At 39.9% G+C, this 20,136-nt stretch overlaps 2 protein-coding genes and 2 non-coding genes across 7 annotated transcripts in view; 3 read left to right on the plus strand and 1 right to left on the minus strand.

The window, feature by feature from the left end:
• Positions 1-327: 327 nt before the first annotated feature.
• On the plus strand, positions 328-399 carry trnap-cgg. The gene has a single exon. It is a non-coding gene; the product is annotated as a tRNA-Pro (tRNA).
• A 476-nt stretch (positions 400-875) lies between these two features.
• On the plus strand, positions 876-947 carry trnap-ugg. The gene has a single exon. It is a non-coding gene; the product is annotated as a tRNA-Pro (tRNA).
• A 28-nt stretch (positions 948-975) lies between these two features.
• Positions 976-3,257, plus strand: im:7152348 (uncharacterized protein LOC559250 homolog). Its single transcript, XM_031312004.2, has 4 exons — positions 976-1,373; positions 1,693-2,208; positions 2,626-2,730; positions 2,815-3,257. Exons 2-4 carry the CDS (start codon positions 1,859-1,861, stop codon positions 2,858-2,860), a joined length of 501 nt encoding a protein of 166 aa, XP_031167864.1. The 5' UTR covers positions 976-1,373; positions 1,693-1,858; the 3' UTR covers positions 2,861-3,257.
• Positions 3,258-6,532: 3,275 nt separating this feature from the next.
• The window catches only part of rab6ba (RAB6B, member RAS oncogene family a), a 77,571-nt gene continuing 63,967 nt past the window's right edge, over positions 6,533-20,136 (minus strand). For 3 of the 4 annotated variants that reach the window (XM_031311730.2, XM_031311731.2, XM_031311733.2), the window contains exons 6-8: positions 16,641-16,734; positions 14,032-14,098; positions 6,533-9,228 (exon numbers count right to left, since the gene is read on the minus strand). In XM_031311730.2, coding sequence (XP_031167590.1) covers positions 9,164-9,228; positions 14,032-14,098; positions 16,641-16,734 — 226 coding nt within the window. In that variant the 3' untranslated portion in view covers positions 6,533-9,163. Of the gene's footprint in view, positions 9,229-14,031; positions 14,099-14,863; positions 15,290-16,640; positions 16,735-20,136 lie in introns of those variants that run through there. The other variant, XM_031311732.2, reaches the window with a different exon arrangement.

Consider the following 20,136-nt stretch of genomic DNA (forward strand, 5'->3'; position numbering starts at 1 on the left):
ACCTCATCACGCTGTAGCCTACGTTCAAAGTGCAACATGGGTCTCTGAATCGAATGGTCTAGGCCTATATTAGCCTACATGTCTATGGTCAAATTCAATATGAATCAAGGATCTAGCTTAAGTTACAAGGTGATGCGGTACAGCCTTCCATTTAGCAAACTGGAATACCACCATTTTTTATTTCGATAGCCTGGGCCCAAATTGGCACTGGGATTGCAATGTTGAGAATGGGAAACCATATTTAGTCATCAGTACATAAAAAATAGTCTTATGGTCCTGGTTGGTTGAATACAATAAGTTGTCTCGTATCGTAATAGTTGGACACGTGGCTCGTTGGTCTAGGGGTATGATTCTCGCTTCGGGTGCGAGAGGTCCCGGGTTCAAATCCCGGACGAGCCCTTATTTTAGAATAGTGCAAAATGCCAACGGATGTATTATGGGAATCCAGCTACTGAATGTATTGCTAGCCTTAGCTTTGTACTTACGCGAATCCGCATCCGGTTGATGTTAGCGATAGTTTAAAACATGTATTATGATCGGTCTCATTGTAGTCGCGATGGGGCGGTTTCCAACAAGCGTGTTTCTGCGTGACTGCATTTTGTTGTTTTAAAAGCCTCCTCCAGGCTTTACCTTAACGTTAAGGTTAGCTAGCAAGTAACGCAACGGTAACGTTAGCTTACCTAGCTAGCTGTTACAACCATTGAACGGGTCCGCTATCCTAAGAGAAACGTCCCATGGGTGTTCGCAACGGAGGAGTGGGTTTTAGAATGTAGTAGAGCCTAAGGAATACCCAGCACCAAGTCATATAATATAAACACAATCATCAGATCAAGTCAGTCAGCTATTAAAATCTAACAAATCAGATCTGTTGGTGTGGCTCGTTGGTCTAGGGGTATGATTCTCGCTTTGGGTGCGAGAGGTCCCGGGTTCAAATCCCGGACGAGCCCTCGTTTTTTGATGAAAAATGTGTTTGTCTATCTGTTTAGTAGTTCGTTTTAATACATCCAAATTTATAGTGACGTGGTTTACGTTTTGATCAGGGAGGGAGATGGGAGATTCGAACTAGGTTCGATCACTGTTTGCCTATACCCCCCTCCTTCTTCAACTTCCCGCACCCGTTTCTCCACCTGCCCTCCATCATCAAACACTGAACAAAGAGAGTCTCCTCCGCTCTGCTTTCCCAGCTGTTGTGTTGTTAGGGTTTGGGCTGTGAGAAGAGAGGGACGTTTCTGTCCCGCCCCCACAAATACACCAGACACTCCTAACAGGCGGCAGACGAGCAGGCTCTCCATTCACTGCAGTGTGGCTGTGCTGTCTGAAGGAGAACTGCGTCTGTTCTTGGAATAACGTTTGGGCTTCACGTAGGATATACTGTAAGTAGACTTTATAGTCATACAATATTATTATTATTATTATTATTTTAAACTATTTCCTTCAAATATAATGTTTAGTAGTGGATAGGCTACTGGTTTGTGTTATGGTTATCTATTTCAGTGTTATTCAACTATAGTTTTCTTAAGCTTTCTTTATTGCTGGCACACAGTCTTGACCAAAATATATACATCTGACTGTTATCCCATAGTCCTAAATTAGAATATAATGGAAGTCTTTTAAGAGATATCTGTGAAAATGACAATAAGTAAGACGTATTATTAAGTAGAACATCTAATAACCATATTTTTTATTTAACAGAGAGAAGCAAACTGGGAACGTGGGGACTGCAGCAACTATCTACTTGAACAAGCCCTTATCATCAGAGTCAGCTCCTAGACAGTGGCGTGGTTGTCACTGGGACTCACAGGATCCAAGTCATCCACTAACTTCGATCATCCTTGCAGTCAACTTGTTACATGGTACAATGGTTCTGTGTGAGGATGGCGAGTGCAGCGTCTGCCTCCTACCCTACTCGCGGATGGACAGGATCCCCCGGGTGCTCCACTGCAGACACACCTTCTGCGAGCCCTGCCTGGAGACGATTTCTCAGGCCAGGGGCGGGCTGCTCACCGTGGGCTGCCCTTTGTGTCGCCGGGTGACCTGCATAGGACACGGCCTCAGCCTGCAGGAAGCCCTGTGGGTCAACAGCAGTCTGTGGGAGCAGATACAAGAGGACGTGGGCACAGAGGCCGAGGAAGAGGAAGATGGACTGAAACAAGAAGCTGAGGAGGAAGGGATGGAGTCTAAACAACATCCCTCGTTGCAAGCAGAATGGTGGGTTTACAGTGTAAACAGACACATAAGTGGACATGAACACAAGTAGAAACTCATACTGGTTTGCTGCAATCCTAGGTTCTTGTTTATTTGTGCATTTTCAGGATAATTCACAACTATCTTCAGGCAGAAAACTTTGTGACCTTTGACCTCTTGTTATTTCCCATGCTTTTAGCTTTATATAGTAAGAGTTTTTTCTCCAAACACTGCTGCTTCCAAAGCACATTAGGAGTGAAAATGTAAAAAAAAGAAAGAAAATAAATTGAAAACCAGTGTTGAATTTGAAGAATTTCAGCCATACCTAGCCATTCACACGCCTGTGTTAATCACTACGTTTGTCCACAGAGCTTCTCATTAGCACCTCAGCTCTGCAGTGGGGGTCAAATCCTATCTAACACAGGAACTTTTACTTTTCAGCGCCTCCCCCAGCTCTGCCAGAACAAAGCTCAAACTGCCTGCGTTCTTCAGAAAGTTTAGTTTGACAAAGCAACACCCAGAGAGGATTGTGCCTGGCAGTAATGTGTAAGTTCTGACTTTGTGGTAAATGGCTATATTAACAAGGATACATTGAGTCAAAAATGTAGACTAATCTTTTTTTTTTTTAAGGGAAATGAAATCCTGGCGCAGGCTTCCAACTGAAGAGAGTGTTTAAAAGCCGGATCAACGATGATGTGACAGTTCCTCTCAGGATATTATTTGCGGATGGCAGGCGCCACTAGAAGACTCGACTCAACCTTGTCAGTGGAGGGAAAGTTGAGGCCGTTAGGGCTCGAGAATCCATTAGTGTTCCTGTCAAAACATTGTTTTGTCCTCAGCCAAAGGTGCCCTGTCTCCCCATTATTGATTCTCCCAGCTGGTGCTGTGGGATTTGCTTCAGCTGTCCCAGTGGGACTCACACCCCGAGACCCCCTCCTAACAGATGGGCTCCTGAGGACGGCCCCTTTTGCATAGCCACTGCTGACCATTGAATATAACTTATTGTTTTGTTTTTTTTTTAATTTATGATAGCTAGTTGAGAAAGTATTTAATAAAACTATTTTTGAAAGGAATTTCTCTTTATCTGTGTTTTTATTTACTAATTAATGCCGTCATAACCACATGGCTTTGGGAGATGAAAGAATCATGAGCTCAGTTCTCTACTTTACCGTGTACATCATTTATGAAACATATGAAAAAAAAAGTGAAGCCAGTAGGACATTTCTGAATAGCATAATGTGAATATTACTTTTGTGGGCTCGATATACAACAAAGACGTGTCACAAAAGACTCATTCAACCATGAAAGCGGATTATAAACTCCATTCAATAAGCATCTGGCAAGCTTTCCATGTTGGAATATATCAGAATACTGGATTATTATATCATGGAAATTAGGCCTTTATTCTTTTGTGTTACCTTATGTGCACATATCTGTTTAAAAATATACAGAAGAATTCAATCTCAGCCCAAGCTCACTGTAAAGTATCAGTGTTTGGCGTCTTAGTCATATTAAGGTCATTGTTATTTTCCTGTTTGGAGACACGCAGAGTGGAGCAAGACATAATCCGTTAGTTGTCCCACTGGTTTGGGAGTCAACTAGTTAGAACAGGTTGTCTCAACTGTAATAATCCTGTGAAATACACTTGGTCATATTTGGATTGATGGTGTGTTATTTTACCTCCCAGTACCATTAATGTGATCCCACAGTTCAATATAATCCCAGTGACTAACATCAGCTCCTCCATAATGCCAAACATGGAGCTGTAAATGAACTGGCATCAGCTGCCCTGCAGAGAAGCAACAGACAACACATGGATTGTGAAAGTGGCACAGCACCAGTTTCTGTTTCACAATGTATTTACTGGCTCCCGGTGAAGTCCTGGACCAGGACTCCTGGTAGTGTTGATCACTGGGAGTTAGAACAGAAAACAGCTCCTAGTGCAGGAAGAAGTACTCATCATTTACTGAAGTAAAAAAATACTCAATTACAAATAGGTCTTACATTCAAAAGCTTGCATAAATAAAAGCACAAAAGTATTGTCAGGAAAATATATTTAAAGTACTTTACTATTATGCAGTAAAATGTCATGTTTTGTGTATAAAATAAAATCTGCAAAGTCAGCTACTGGAGTATGAAATGTAGTGAAGAATAGTGCAGCATTAAAAAGCAAAAACTCACATAAAGTACTAGTACCTCAAATTTGTACTTCAATACAGTACTTGAGTAAGTGTACTCAGTTACATTCCAGCGCTGCAGGTTGGTGTGCCACAACACAGAAACATTTAATGGGAGGAATTCTAGTGGGGAGATTTTGCAACAAACATGGCATGAGACAGTTTCCACATCACTGCCCATCACACAGAGCAATAGTACATTCCTTTTGTAGTATGTGTTTTAATGAATGGAATGAAGCCCTAATACCTTTAGTGGTTAAGTGCTGGCAATATCTGGGACTGAACTAGGACAGAACTTTAATAAGGTGCCAATATCAAAACTGGATTACGGTTTGGTATAGCAGGAAAGTTAGCAGGTTTACTTTGTGGCAGTTATTTTGGATTAATTGCAAATTAGATTATTTTCGCCACTACATTTATGCAACAATTTGTTTTACCTTGCACGGCAGCTGGATTCTCGCGATATTACGAGATCGCATATCATAATTCCATCTTGTCAGGCATCATTGTAAATGTAAATGGTTTGTATTATTTTATAAAGCGCTTTTCTAGTTTTAAAGAGCACTTAACATAGTACGGGAACCACTCACATTCATCATATCATGAGATTAACATTCACGCACCGATGGCACAGCATCGGCAGCAAGGACACTTCGAGATGGGACAGCAGGGCCCGGGATCGAACCTTCAACCTTCGGATTGGTAGGCGACTGCTCTACCACCTGAGCGTGAGGAGCGCCTGACAGCTACGGCCGTGGTTTAGGTTTAGGTGTTGGTGACGGCTGCGACTGTTGGTTCAAAACAACAATGACGGACGTGATAGACAGATGGTTCATCCAATCAGCTGCCAGGTATTTTTTTGAAAGGGCCTGCCCTTTATTAAACAGTTTCTCAGACACTTGTGTGTAGCAAACCATCTGGCGCCTCAGGTTACAATTGATTGGTCAGGGGCCAGGCGGGCTTTAAAGTGAGTCTAAGTGACTTTTCTGAAATTGGGGCCAACGGCTCATTATGGCCCTAGGGGCCCTATCCACGCTAACCCGGCCCTGGCCAATACAGCAGGTCATTGCAATGATCTGTGGGTACGTGTTGTTTAGTCACACTAGGAACCATGCACACCACATGTCCAAATACCACTGACACAATGAGCTCTTCATTCCCAGTGGTTCCACCACATTCCTCCTCACCGACACTACCCGTCATGTCTTGTATAAAGTACTTGAGTAAAAGTACAAGTATCTTACCAGAAAATGACTTTGGTAGAAGTTAAAGTCTCCTTTTAGAATATTACTTGAGTCTATCTGTCTATCTAGTATCTGATATTTACTGTAGTACTTAAGTATCAAAAGTCATTTTCTGATATTAATTGTACTTAATTATTAAAATTACAAGTTAAAAAAAACCTTTGATTATGAACTTTATGGCCAAAGGTGTGTAACGTTATCTTCATCACCACCCCGTTCATCGTCTGTTACCATGGCAGCAGAGCATGCATGACACTATCAGTTATTATGCTTCCTCCTCTTCTTCTGTAGTTTTGGCCTATGTTTTTTTTCTTCTTTTTTGCCGCTTGGCAACAAACAGGCATCACGTCACCAACTGGAATACAGCGTGCATCAATCTAGGAGCAACGATTCACCAAACCGGCTTTTTTTCCAGTGTAACACATTTCTTCTGATTTTATTTTGTAGCAACGAGAAATGTAGTAGAGTAAAAGTATATTTTATTTAGGAAACGTAGTGGAGTAAAAGTAAAGGTTTCCAGAAATAGAAATAACAAAGTAAAATACAGATACGTGATAATTCTACTTAAGTACAGTAATGAAGTATTTGTACTTTGTTACATTACAACACTGCAAATGTGTTCATTGTTATTGATTCTAAAATGTAAAAAAACTACAAAAAGTGGATATTGTCAGAATAGTGATTGATACGATTATATTGTCCATGTATTGTAGACATTACTCCGATTCAGCTTTGTCTCATCAGCGTCATTTTACTAATCTCATTGCTGGGCTCCTCAGTATGTGCTCGAGTTAAGTTAATCAGTATCTTTAACAGTAAAGTCAAAGGGACTATAATAAGGTGGACAGGGAGAAGAATAAAAGAGATAGACAAGCTCAGATGTGTACAGTGTTAAAGAAAAGTTCAGGAATAAAACACAAGTGTGCATGAGTTGGTAATAAGACATCTTTATTAATCATTTGGAGAGACATGCTAGATCTCTGTACAGTGTGAATGGAGAGCCAGCTCTAGACTGATCAGGTCTGCTGCACAGAGCTGTGACAGAACATACACCCCCCACCCACCCCCCAGGGAATGGCCATGGCCTCCATCCTCAAACGGTACGCAGACCCCCGACACGCTAAGACATTTGTTGCACTACTTGGTCCAGTTCCAGGGAATGCTGAAATGGGACTTTAATATGGAAGGAAAATAAATACAAAGGAAAGGTCTATAGTAACTGATTCATTATTTGTTGTAATTTACAGATAAATACCCATCGAGTCATTTCTCAAGAAGTGCTCTCCTTCCAAGGCTGTGTGGTCGTAATGGGAGCAGTACATTCCTGTTGGGAGGTAATAAATAGGTAACACAGAGGGTTCATACATTATTGTTTCTTCTTTCACTTCGAGGGATTAGAACTTGAAATGCAACCTGTTGTCATTCCCAAACCCACAAGACAGTGTGTTCCAGTCAATATCTCCTGTGATATTTGATCCAACTCTGTCTCTTTTTTATTATTATTACTATTTGGCTTATTATATGGGTTAGAAAGGTTCACTAGTTGATGTTTTTTTTGCAAGAGTGCTCTCCTTTTTTGGACATGTGTGAACAATTCATAAACATTTGAGTCTACTCTAAGACACAGTTCTCCAAATGTTCTGGAGATAAAGATGTAACCATGTTTCTAAGACTTACAATGTCACTCACTAATTCTAAAACATGTTCTTCAAAAGTGCAGTAAGAATTCACTTCAAAGACGAGTCAAATCAAAGTAGTGTTCTCAACACTGGCTGACCAGTAGGTTATGTTACCTGGCTCTAAAAACATTGTATAATGCCAACATCAGTAGTCCGTTTAAACACAAGCAGCAAAGAAAACCACACGTCACATTACAATCAGACAGTTCTTCAACTAAGTGAATGTACATTTACAATGAAGCTTTTCATAACTTCATATTCACCTGAAAGGTCTATGTGCAAATTAGTCTTCTGTCAGGAATAGAACTGGTTTACAATGTTAGCGGTCTGTTTTGATCACAGAACCGGCGTTTAAGTCTACAGATCACCACACGGGGAACTTTGTGTTCATGTTCCTCTGTGGCACAAGGCCACTGCTCACCTACAGCACAAGTGCAGACTACCATAATCACAACTACCAAGATATCACACAATGCAGCGGCAGATGTCATATGGCTGTGAGTGGGGGGGGGGGAATCTAGGACATATCGCAAACAAATGGTGAGCTAAATGGTGCCGTAATGTGGCAAGAATGACACGACTTGGCAGTGGCCCCCTATATAACTGCATTCTAATGTTGTCTATACAGAAAGCACACACACACACACACACACACACACACACACACACACACACACAACAAAGAAATATTCTGAAGTCAAGTATACAAATCCAGTTCAACAGTTTAAACAAAAAGACTAGTCATTATCAGAGTGCATTAAGTCACTGGTGTAATGTTACCATTTACATATTCAAACGTGTGTACACTGGTAGACAGTACCTATGCTCAAAAACTAGGCATGCATTAGATACTCAAGATGTTACTGTTCAGTTACTGTAATGATCAGAACGCAAAGTCATGGATCCCACAGGGGTTATGGGCAGGAGCGTTGTGGATTCGGTTAAAGATTAAAGGTCCCAAATGATGCTGAATTTCAGGTTCCTACTTGTATTTTGGGTTTCGACTAGAACATGTTTACATGCTTTAATGCTCAATAATCACATTATTTTTCTCATACTGTCTGTCTGAATATACCTGTATTCACCCTCTGTCTGAAACGCTTTGTTTTAGCGCCTGTCTCTTTAAGCCCCCCTCCTAAAAAAAGCCCAGTCTGCTCTGATTGGTCAGTGTTGCCTGGGTCTTCAGAATGTGCCCTCTGAGTCTCTGCACTGCTATTGCAGCCGAGGACTGACTGTAACGGTACTGTTGCGACATCACAACCGTACAGAGATTCAGATGGCTGGTTTAAAGGCACGGTTTCTGATTACGGGCTGTGGATTGAGCGTTTTGATTTGACTTTTATTTATATAGCACCTCAACCTGCTTTATAATCGAAAAAGACATCTCACTGTTTACAATATGGGACCTTTAAAACTGGGTATGTTTAGGTAATCCCCATTTTTGCCTATAAACAGAGTGGGATCCATAAAAATACGTCTAAAACCATCTGTTTAAGCTCTCAAATACAGAGCATGGTTGTTTGCATCTTTTTAAAAAACAACCGTTCCAGAGAGATTTCCCTGAATATACAAAAATACAAAAAAGAAACTGGGGGAACTTCCTTTTCTACTTACATACATATGTAACTTGGGAATCTTTTTTTCACATCTTTGTCTTTTTTTTTTAGCAAGTTGTAAGATCTTTTGGCAGTTTCCTTAACAGAGTAGGCTACACTACTTAGAACCAAATTCACATATTGCTGGTTCCAACCGATGACCAGTAGTCAGGTGAGGAGGCCAGATTCTCAACGTGCAAAGTCAACTGCAGGTTAACCAATAGGAAGCAACATAACAAGCATGTGGTGTAAATGATGTTGTTTTGATCCAGCACGGTGCTGAGTTAACAGGAACAGCTGCCTTCAGTAGTCTGGGGCTCCTGCTGCTTGTCCAACTTGATGTCGATCACTGGACAACAACATTAAGGAAGCTTTGGAAACATTTGGTATTGATCTTATTCAGATACAAGCACTTCAACAATTAGCTGATAGGAATATTTTCTAAGAGGAAAAGCAGACGAAAGTGATGGGCTCTTTTATAATATGTATTCATGTTGTTTTCTTGCCTCTACTTTCAATGGACTGTAGTTCCACTTTACTACCACTAGAGGATGCTAATTCCTATGAATCATTTCATTTTTAACAAGCCGTTAACAATTCTAATAGCCAAAAATACTTATGTGAGACAGACAATAAGAAAATAAATTTAGTTTATAATATTACTAAAATATATATATAGTCACTAATCAATTTATTACAACACTTTTACAGCACGTATCTTAAAAATCCTCCTCTTACAACATGTACAAGTTATTCAGCTCAACAGGAAATCCTCTCTCCTATTGTTAGTGGGGTAATAAACTGAGAATGGATGTTGGCTAAAGTCGTTGGCATGGCAGTGCTACAATTAAAGCTGATGCACAATGGCGTGTTAATGAGTTGTTGCTGTAAGTCAGAATGAGTCTGCAGTTTTTTCCACATTCTGCAGTGAGAACAAGGGGCAGACCGGCTCTGTTTTAAGGAGACAAGTGTATCATGACTGAGTGCTTCCACACACTACTGCTGGTGAGTGTGGCAGCACAGCAGCATGCTCTTACGTATTCATTTTTCTGATGAACATTATGCATGTATAAGGAGACTATGGCCTACATATTGTATGCAAGTGAGTCTGGAAACAGTCCCACTGTGGCTTTCAAATGTCCGTCCTACAGTGGTTGGTGCTGTTAAATGCAGCAGTTGATGTGTGTGTGTGTGTGTTTTCATATTTTATGGTAGTATTTCATGACAACGTGGTAACATTTGAAAGACAGTCTTTCTTTTTATTTAATTGACAAGGAGACAGGAGAGCATGGACATGAAAAGGGAGAGAGAGAGGGGGAATGAAGAGCTACAGGTCGGAACTGAACCCGCGGCCGCTGCATCAAGGACTAAGGCTCTGTATATGGGTGCATGCTCTACCAGGTGAGCTACCCAGGTGCCCAAAGGACAGTCCTTCAATGCGAACGTATACTTGAGTGTTCCCATCTGGAATGTGGAGGGAGGCCTTATCTCAGCAGTGAACATTACCAAACCAAATGAGCAGCCTCAGTCCTAAATATTTCAGTCCTCTGATACCTGCGTGTGTGCTTGTGTATAGTTACAGTCTACAGCATCGCCAACAGTGAGTAATGAGTCCCGTTTCTGTGCTACTAGCAGTAATATTTGTTTCATATTGTAGGGGTATGCATACGTTGTTCATGAAGTTAAAAGCTTGTAATGACTTCTAAACAATATATGGGCAGCTTAAAGCTGCAATAAACATCGTCTGAACATTGTCTGTTCCAAATGACAGCCAGAGGAAACCTTAATAACCAGAAATCATATGTTAAAACTACATTCATTGATTTTTATGGCAACAACTGGTGAGTTTACTTGCTGTGGGGAGAGCACGTCGTTGTTATTGACCAAGGGAGAGCGCAGGAACGGGCGTATACCTGACAACACATTGCTCTGTTGTGGCTGTAGTTTATGATTTATACTGAATTCAGATGTAATGTTCACTTGTCAAGTTTCACTGCTTCACCAGAACACAACACAGCATCAATCCCACCTAAAAGAGTAAAAGCTACCTTGAAAATGTTGTGAATGGAACCGGCAGGATTTGCTGTTAGAACATCACAAAACAACCCTGAATAATAAAACTGCTGAACAAAATGTATTAACAAAATCATGGAGTGGCTGCTGTTTTCTGATCAACGTGAGTCTGCTTTCTGGCTCTCTCTCGTTAGGGTGGATGACCCCAGCACTCCATCTGGGTCAAGCACCCTCTTCACTCTCTCTGCAGTCCCACAGTGGTGATAATACCCAGTGACCCTGTAGGAAATCTCAGACAGAGAGCAGAAGACTGTGCCCCCCCGTAGGCCCTGACATCCTCCATAAATCACCGTGACTCATCCGTCCCCAATTTGAAACCGGAAATTTAAAACGGGAATAGAGAGTACACTGAACAATTGGAACCATAGTGAGAAAACATATTTTACATTTTCTTGTATACTGGTGTTCCATTACATTAAACTTTTATTGGTTACTTTTCTTTGTCTTCCATTACAGTCCAGGCACCATTGCTTAACATGCAGAGAATGTAAATATCCAGTGCACCATGCTTATTAAAAGTGCAGGTGATAAAACAGGCACATTCAGGCTTTATCACATGCATGTAAGCATCCTGGAGTAAGCCTATTTCTGCTCTTCTCCCAGTGAAATCAATATTATTCACAAGGCAATAACAACAGAGGAGCTGCTCCATTAACTGACAATGACAGCAGAGGCACAGAGCTGCCATCCATCACCACACCTCCACCTCACACAGCTCTCCCCCACATCCATTATACCTCATTAAAGATAGAGCTAAAAACAAACTAAAACAGGAAGAGAGACAAAGGTAATTGGCTGAATGTGAGTGATGCATTATAACCAGGAAATATGTCTCACTGCAACAAAAAGCTGTTGGGTTACTGAGTTTATTATTGAGGCCATGTAGTTTGACTCCCAGTAAATGATGAGTGGGCTATAATCACAGATGCACAGGGAGACAAATGTAGACATTCCTTCACCACACCAAGGTCAGCATCTGATTTATGTTAAAGTCAGAGCAGATTCATGCTGCAGTGCCAGTGAGATGGCTTCATACTGAACAAGCAATGACAGTGCTATATGCACATGGTGAAATCAAAGAAAATGTCATAATTCACTCACAGTTACCATAGAGATGGCACCCTACTTTGTGTGTTGACTGGGATGTGAAGGACTAATGCTGTCAACATGAAATGCTGTTGATTTACTGTATATACATGAGAAAGATGTCTATAGACTTTGATTTAGTTGTTTTAGTTGTAGTAGCAACATTCAGGGTCAATAGTATTTGCATTAGACCAGGGGTCCTAGGACTTCTCTCTAATGGTTTTATTTCAGCTGCCAGATCAAACTTTGTGCATGGAAAAGCTAAATACACAATGTTAAAGGATAGGTTCAGGTTTTGCTTTTTGGCATCATTTCTCCTGTTCATAATGGCCATTTACAGATCCATTCCTAATGCATGTTTAATGGAAGTGAATCTACAGTCCTCTTTTTGTTCAAAAACACAACCCAAAATGTAGCCAGAGCTAATATTCAACCATCTGAATTAAACAAATCAAGTAGTTATCTTCCAAAATAGTGTTTTAGTATAAACTGCTTCCTTATAATTCCGAAACTTGCATGAAAATTATCCTATTCTTTAGGTTTTCTTCAGTATCAAAGTAATCCAGTGATCATTTATTTAATTTATACTCTTTATTGATCCTCAATGGGGAAATTACAATAGTTGTCTGTGCATTTATTGGTACATTGTAAATGTAAAAAAAAAAAAAAAAAATGTAAATGTAAAAACTACTAATAGCTAATGCGGCATACCTTTAATTGTGCCAATATTACAAAATGTACACAAATATAGGCTAAAAAACAGGACTCAGTCTGTATCTCTGCTACAAGCTAACTCACTGACTCCATAGGAATACTGTACTTCCCGTTTACAGCCCTGAACTGTAGTTCCAACAATTAGAAAAAGACTGTCCCGCAATTAAAAGCAGTGGTCTCAATTCTGTCTGAGGGGGGTCAGACCTTTTCATTTTTCCCCCAACTAATTATTTCCAACTTGCACAACTGTAAAACAGCATATCTACTAAGTGGATTTTAAACCTGGCCTATGGAGAACCATAGTGAAAGCGTATGTATATATAGTGACCAATGTGGTGGAGGGGGCTAGACTGACCTGCACTTGTGATTTAACATGCATGTGAACAGCTCTGTGCTGCTCAGTAGAATCTGTCTACCTGTCCATGTGTGAGTGGCTTTAGCTTTCGTTACAGCCACATAGCTTCTTGTTGTATGAAAAGCTTATCATTTGTTTTACTATGATCTGATTATTATCGCTCTCTATGTATTATATAATATGTAAGTGGTCTTTGTATGAGTGGGCATTTATTATTTCACTCACTGATTTGGACTGGTGCTTAGTGAGGCAGCGCTGTCACCTGTGTTGTTCTTTTCATTCATGCTTTTGTATTCTTCAGTCTCTTTAAAGACATCGATACAAACTTAAATAACACAAGAAGAAAGGATTATGTTAAGCTTCACAGAAGCATACTGAATCAGTCTTAAATGAACTAAATTGTTTAGATTACAGTAAATACATAACTGTAGGGGGTTCAAATCTAAACATGGTCTAAGGAGCTAAAAAGCTTTCTTTGAGAATCTAACCAATCAAAGTGCAGACAAATTATGCGTGAAATGTCTCTTTAAACTGCAGGCCACTAAAAGAGTCTGAGTGTGAAGTGTAAAGTGTAGGCTGCCTTATTGATACCCACATCTGATATATTTACAGATGTGAAAATCAATGTGGGAGCCCAAACAGCCTAAGGGCTTTCTTAGGCTTTCTCCCCCCCCCAGAACAGTTAGCAAGAGTGTCGTGCTAAAACCACATTTAATTGGACAGGTATAGGTTCCAGAATGCAGGTTCCCTTCTGGAACCCCTTTCATTTAGAAGTGAGCAATGAATGATGCCGTCACAAGCCCTCACATCGAGATTAACATGTGAAAACAATTCCTCTGAGCTGAGACTGTTCACATCTTATTATTAAAAAGTTTTGTATATCATGAAAAGAAGATCTTCACGTGTAAATGGGTCAAAGGATACTCCCTTCTTTGCTTGTTTCTTGCATACTTTCCATTCCTGGAAGAGCAGCTGCCACACGTCGAAACAGCTGGAAAGAAAGAAACAGAATGAGGGCACTTTGTCTTTAGACCGAATCAGGGATACACAACATGAACACTCACTAATTTGTCTAACAAGTAGCCTGTTCATTTCATTCCAAAATAAAAGAATGTCTCTTATTACGGTGACTGCTAACCTGACTAGACTGAGTGATGGTTTTCCTACAGTATGGGAATTAACACAAACAGTTGCAACCTGTTGCAATTGTGGGTACCTCACATGGTCAACATACCATCCAGTAAAACTATCCGCTTCATCAACTTTTTAATTTTAAATCCATCTACTATTTCAGTTAAGTAATTATAAAACTGAAGACATTTCAGCTTTATTAACATAGAACAAGTGATCTGTGTTTGACAAACAAACAAATATCTTAGCATACAGTATGTGCTTGTCAGATAACTGCATACTTTCAAATCAAAGGTTCTGACTACTGTATGTTCCTGTTCTGTTTCACATTCATACACTCATCATCTGTCACGACAGGATGTTTCTGGGAATAGCTGTCACTTTGTTTTTTTATCAAGCGTGTAACATTTTGGGCTAAACTGTGGCTTAAGCATCTGTCCCTTGCTCCTTTGGATGGTATTGTTAATTCAGTCTTTGTGAATAATAAATCCAAAATGTAAAAAAATAAAGATTACATTATAGTGAATTAATAAAAAATAGGAATAAAAAACAAGAAACATGTCTCCATTCATCTAAATTTTGGCTAAACACAACAAAAAAGTCAAAGTTTATTTAATGATTTGATCATTCAATGTTTAAAAAAACACCATCAATAGGTAGTCTTATTACACAACTTATGAGTTCTCATGAAAGATGGAGAAATTGATGGCTGAAAGCTTACAATTGCTGACACAGCATCTCAGTGGATAGTGATGACATAGCTAAACAGTGTGAACACTGCGGCCTTTGGAGGCAGTACTGCGACCTTTCACACCACTATGTTGCATCCTGACATTTGGCTGTTAGAGTCCACAGTCCTGAGGTAAGGTGAAGAATAGCCTCCTCTGTCTGAGAGAGGCGCCTGCCAGCAACGCCATTCACTGACAGACACAATACAGCTCGCCTTCATCTCACTACTTATTAACTTAACAGACAGTCGTTGTTTCCGACCACAAACATCTGTTCAGGGACAAATCACTGTTGTTGAACCCGGCTGCGCTTCTCTTTGTATCTGGAACACACATTTCTCTAAACATGAGAGGTACTAATTAAATGTCACTAAAAGGAATGAACACATGCACAATTCAGTCTTGGTCAGACGCTGGTAGTGGCAGCATAGACTTACACAGGATGAAATACTAGACCATCACTTGTATTTATCTTCCACGAATTATATTTGTATGAAAAACAAGAGACCTTTAAAAGGTGCCCTGTGGAGTTTTTGACCACTAGTAGCGATATGGAGCAATGTTTCGATGAGTGAGTCCACAGGAATGAACACACACCAGCACTTAGATGTCAGGGATTCTGCAGGTTTCACTAAGTCAAATTTAAGACTTTTTAAGACCTTTTTAAGACCATTATGAATGAAATTTAAGACCTATATCGCAACATAAAAAGAAAAGTCAGATGTCAGAGTGCGGAAACAATGGCTGAAACAATTGGTGTCTAGATTGGCTGCAATATAAGTTGTAATATTGGTTTAATTTGTAGTCGTAATACAGCGAATTATAACTGGACTAGCGACAGAAAGAACTACAACACCACAGAATTAAAAAAGAACATTGTAAAGCGCTGCAGGCACATTTCAATGAACATTAGAGGTAGGGATATAAAGACCTGTTTAAAATGATTTAAGACCAACACAATAATTCATCAAATTAAAGACTTTTTAAGGCCTAAAATTTTGATTTTGGAATTTTAGACTTCTTTAGACTTTTAAGGTGGAAACCCTGGATGTGACACACAACTCTGAGGCAAGTTTCATGCTATACCATTAATCCACAGTTGGCGTCGGTAACGCGCCAAAAAAACATAGCATGGCGCCAGGAAAGGCAGTGAAGAAGAGTGGCGGGGGTAATTATTAAATATGTGGATAACGTCGCACATTTTTACACAGTCTGTCCTGGAAGACATTCATGATGTTGCACTCAGTTATTCATATGAAAAGTGACACAAATTGTTGTTTTGTAAAGACAAGACTAGAGGTAACTACAGAGAGAAGTTCAAACCCTCTCACTCTCTCACCTCCACCTGGCCAACTCAAGTAGGTGTGAAGCTGGATTGTCGCTTTCGTAAGTTTACAGAAATTGTTGGCTGTCTGGTGAGGAAATCCACTATCGTATACGTCACAGAGCAATAGCTGGGTTTCAACCAGTAGAGGGCAGTTGCTATGAATATTAATAACACCTTATGTACAATTCAAACACTTCGCACTAAAATGTCAAGCTTTGGACCTGAATCCATCAACAACACTACTAAATACACACATGCATTGGTTTTCAGCTTAAAAAGTGTTTTGGGGGTTTAGTTCCTGTTTGAAGACTTAAACTATCTAAGCAACAGACTTACTCTGAACTCACCTGTTTGACGTTGTAACCCGTCTTGGCGCTGGTCTCTATGAACATGACGCTCAGCTCTTTAGCCCTCTGTTCACCTTCTTCAATTGTAATTTGCCTGTGGAAAGAGAGGAATAACCATCACAACACTGCAGATTAATGCAGGAGAAATGATAAATAAATAAATAAACTGTTTACAGACTGTGGGCACAAAACAGAGGCTGCTTTTCTAATATCTACACTCTACACAAAGCCAAGTAGACACTACACAGAGACTGGCAGTAAAGCCCACTATGTGCAGCTGAAGCTCCTGTTATTCTAGGCTAGTGAGGATATACCAGATTTAATTAGCTAATGAGTGTGGATGATTATTTATATTGTCCTGCGAGAAATTATTAACAGCCAATTTGCATTACATTTTAATGAGTCTGGCAGTGATTGTTTGGCTCTGGCTGTGAAATGGAGACTGAGACAGGTGTCATTAACACAAACAGAGAGATCAGCACTCCTGGTACAGACGACTGGCTTAAATCAACCTGCCAATGGCCTTCTGGGAAAACCATGACGTAACAAGTTTTCTCTGTTCCTCTCAACACAAAAAAGGAAATCTTTGCAGTGTACTAACTCAAAAATACCATTTGTTTACTTTTAATTAACCCCTAACTGGCTGTAATGCCAGTCTAAACAAGTTATCCTGTTGTGCCAAGCATCAAACAGAGCAGCATTATATATTTAACTGATCCTCCTTTCCTTAAATAACTCCTCCTTTGCATCACAACACAGAAGAAAAAGAAATTCAGTCTTTGTGAAAAAGGAAAATTAAGTTCTACAGCAAGACCAGAAAACACTGCACTGGAGATGTATTTACATAATAACATCACCTGATAAAGTTGCACCAGTGCTGCTGGGGCTATTTCTAGATGCATATGTCTGAGTTCCAACATAAAGAACACGAGAATTATTCATCATCAGTTGGCAAAGAAATTGTATGGATGGCCTCCTAGCAACATTCATGCACGCTAACAGAGAGGTTCAATGCAGTTCTGTGCTGAAATGTGACATCAGCTCTCACTTAAGCCACTGGTGATCACATCTTGTCAACAGTATATGCAAATAAGGGAGCGGTACCATTACTATCCATTCATTATGAACTCAAGCAGAACAAAGATCAACTTGAATTGTGCTTCATTTTAATTTTTAGTAGTGTAACGCACTCATTCTACTCAATGTCGATTAAAAATCAACTTGACATATACTGGTGGTGGCCTATTAAAATGTTGACAGTTCATTTTTCCATTTACAAGCTGCACTAATAAAAACACATATTTATAATGGATCAAATTACAACATGTAGTGTGAAAGGTGTCACCCATAGGGATGAACCCATAGAGAATTATAACTCAACTCTAGTTCTTCTCAGCTCTATAGAGCTTTTAAGCGTTCACTGTTTTGGTGTTATGTCCCCAAACTTTACTGCATCGGTTCAGCAGCAGCAGCAGGCGGCTGTGTTCAGTGAAAAGGCTTTGATTGATCCACTGTACACACCAAATGGCACACAGACACAGTTAGCAACTAGCTGGTGAACATAGTGGAGCCAGATATTTCCCTAAGGAAAAAGTGTGGAATAAAACAGAGCTAAAAGAGTAAGTTTGGACTTACATTTGCCAGGTAGCCAAAAGCACAATTTCAAATTAATGCTAATGTTGCTCTGGTTCAGCTGGATGTGTGAACGTGTTCTTAACTTAAACTATAAACTCAAATCACCAAAATATTGTGTCAGTATAGAAGAAAAGAAAATAACAAAATACTTCCTGTCAGTGTTTAGCACATCATCACTTGGCTGATGCTGCCTGGTGTACGATGCACACTAGGTTTCCCTTATACAGGGCTCCGGGGGCTCTGCAGCACCTAAACTCTTCATACTTCAACTTCCTAGGCACTGAGTATTGTGAAAAGCTCCACCACGCATGAATGAACGAAGCAACGAACAACGAGAGACAGAAGTGCTCCTCTCGACCAACTGATAATCAAATTGCACCATATCACAGTAATGCAAAATACACAAACCTCTGCTTCTTCTCAAGGCAGGGTTAGATGTGTCAGTGCTAACTGCATCATTGACTTATTTTAAAATGATTTTTAAAGGGCCAGCGGCACACACAGCCACCTAGAAACAGAGCGAAGATGTCACAAAGAAAAACTCACTACATGCCTGCCAGACTTTCATCTCTCCCTCATACGGTCATTTCCTCAGATACTGACATACAATGCACATGTACTTATTCTTTTTCATTTGATGCATATTTCAACACCATCACATAGTGAATCCAAATAAAATCCTCATTAGCACTTGAATTTGACCGTTGCTGTGTAGCATCACTGGAGCCACTGAAAACAAGTAACAGTACCCATAGTGACAGCAACATTAATTATCATCTCTTGTATGTGAAACATTTACTGCCATTTTCAACCACATTCCCATGAGAAAAAGGAGCACAGAAAAACTGTGGGGTACTGTAGTATAACAAATATGAGAAAGCCATTTTCATTTTTCTGCACTGATTTTGGCAAACACCTGTCTGGCTCGTACAGACAGCATAAGGCTGACTTGCCTCTATGAGAGGATTATCAGGTTATGTTGATGCTCTTTACTTCTTTACCATGGAACATTTACTGGAGCTTTAACTCCCAGACCCCATTAAGACCCAACTAAACTGTAGTTAAGATCAATTACCTTCATATTAAAAGAGATAAGCTTCAGTAGTTTTCCGTTTACCGTTTTACTGGAGGACATTTTAAAAAATAATTTCAGCGCCACAACTAATTCTGTGTTTTAAAGCTATAGTGCGTAGTTTCTGCCGCCCCCATGAGGAATTCTAAGTAATGACAACAACACTGTTGGCGTAGTCCCCATTCCATGACCGCGCACTCCCCCCACATTTATGAAGGATCTCCCAGAGGACTGCCATTACTAAAGACACAACAGCAATAATACAGAAGAAAGATAGATTACTGGACCACATTAAGTTTTGTCAGCCTCCTAACTTACGCTCAGAAATATGTTACTAATGACAACTAATGAGTGCTCTTAATGTATACTGTAAACTAAAGCATGTGTAACATATGAATTCATTTTTCTTGGATACATAACTCACTGCATATGTAGGTTACTAAAATAGGAGAACTGTAAAGTTGATCACAGTGGGTAAAATTGATTTCAAGAAAGTGAACATAAGTAATACAGCCATGCTAGCAGCTCTGTGAGACTGTGCTTTGAGCTAAATGCTAACGTGTTAGCATGTGAACATTTGCTAATTAATGTTATGTAGTATAAACCTCACCAAGGGACAGAAACGGTTTCTGTTCAGTGCTTCGGCAGCCACTGCATGCTTCGCACGCATGACTACAGTAAATGAACTGTTCATGTGTGACCATGTGTTAACTACTCTACACTGCCATTTTGGACAGGTATCTCCTGTAAAAAAGATACTGCATCTCAGGAGATGTCCTGGTAAAAAAG

Source organism: Sander lucioperca, chromosome 11, assembly GCF_008315115.2.
Source record: "Sander lucioperca isolate FBNREF2018 chromosome 11, SLUC_FBN_1.2, whole genome shotgun sequence".
NCBI classification, from domain to species: Eukaryota; Metazoa; Chordata; class Actinopteri; order Perciformes; family Percidae; genus Sander; species Sander lucioperca.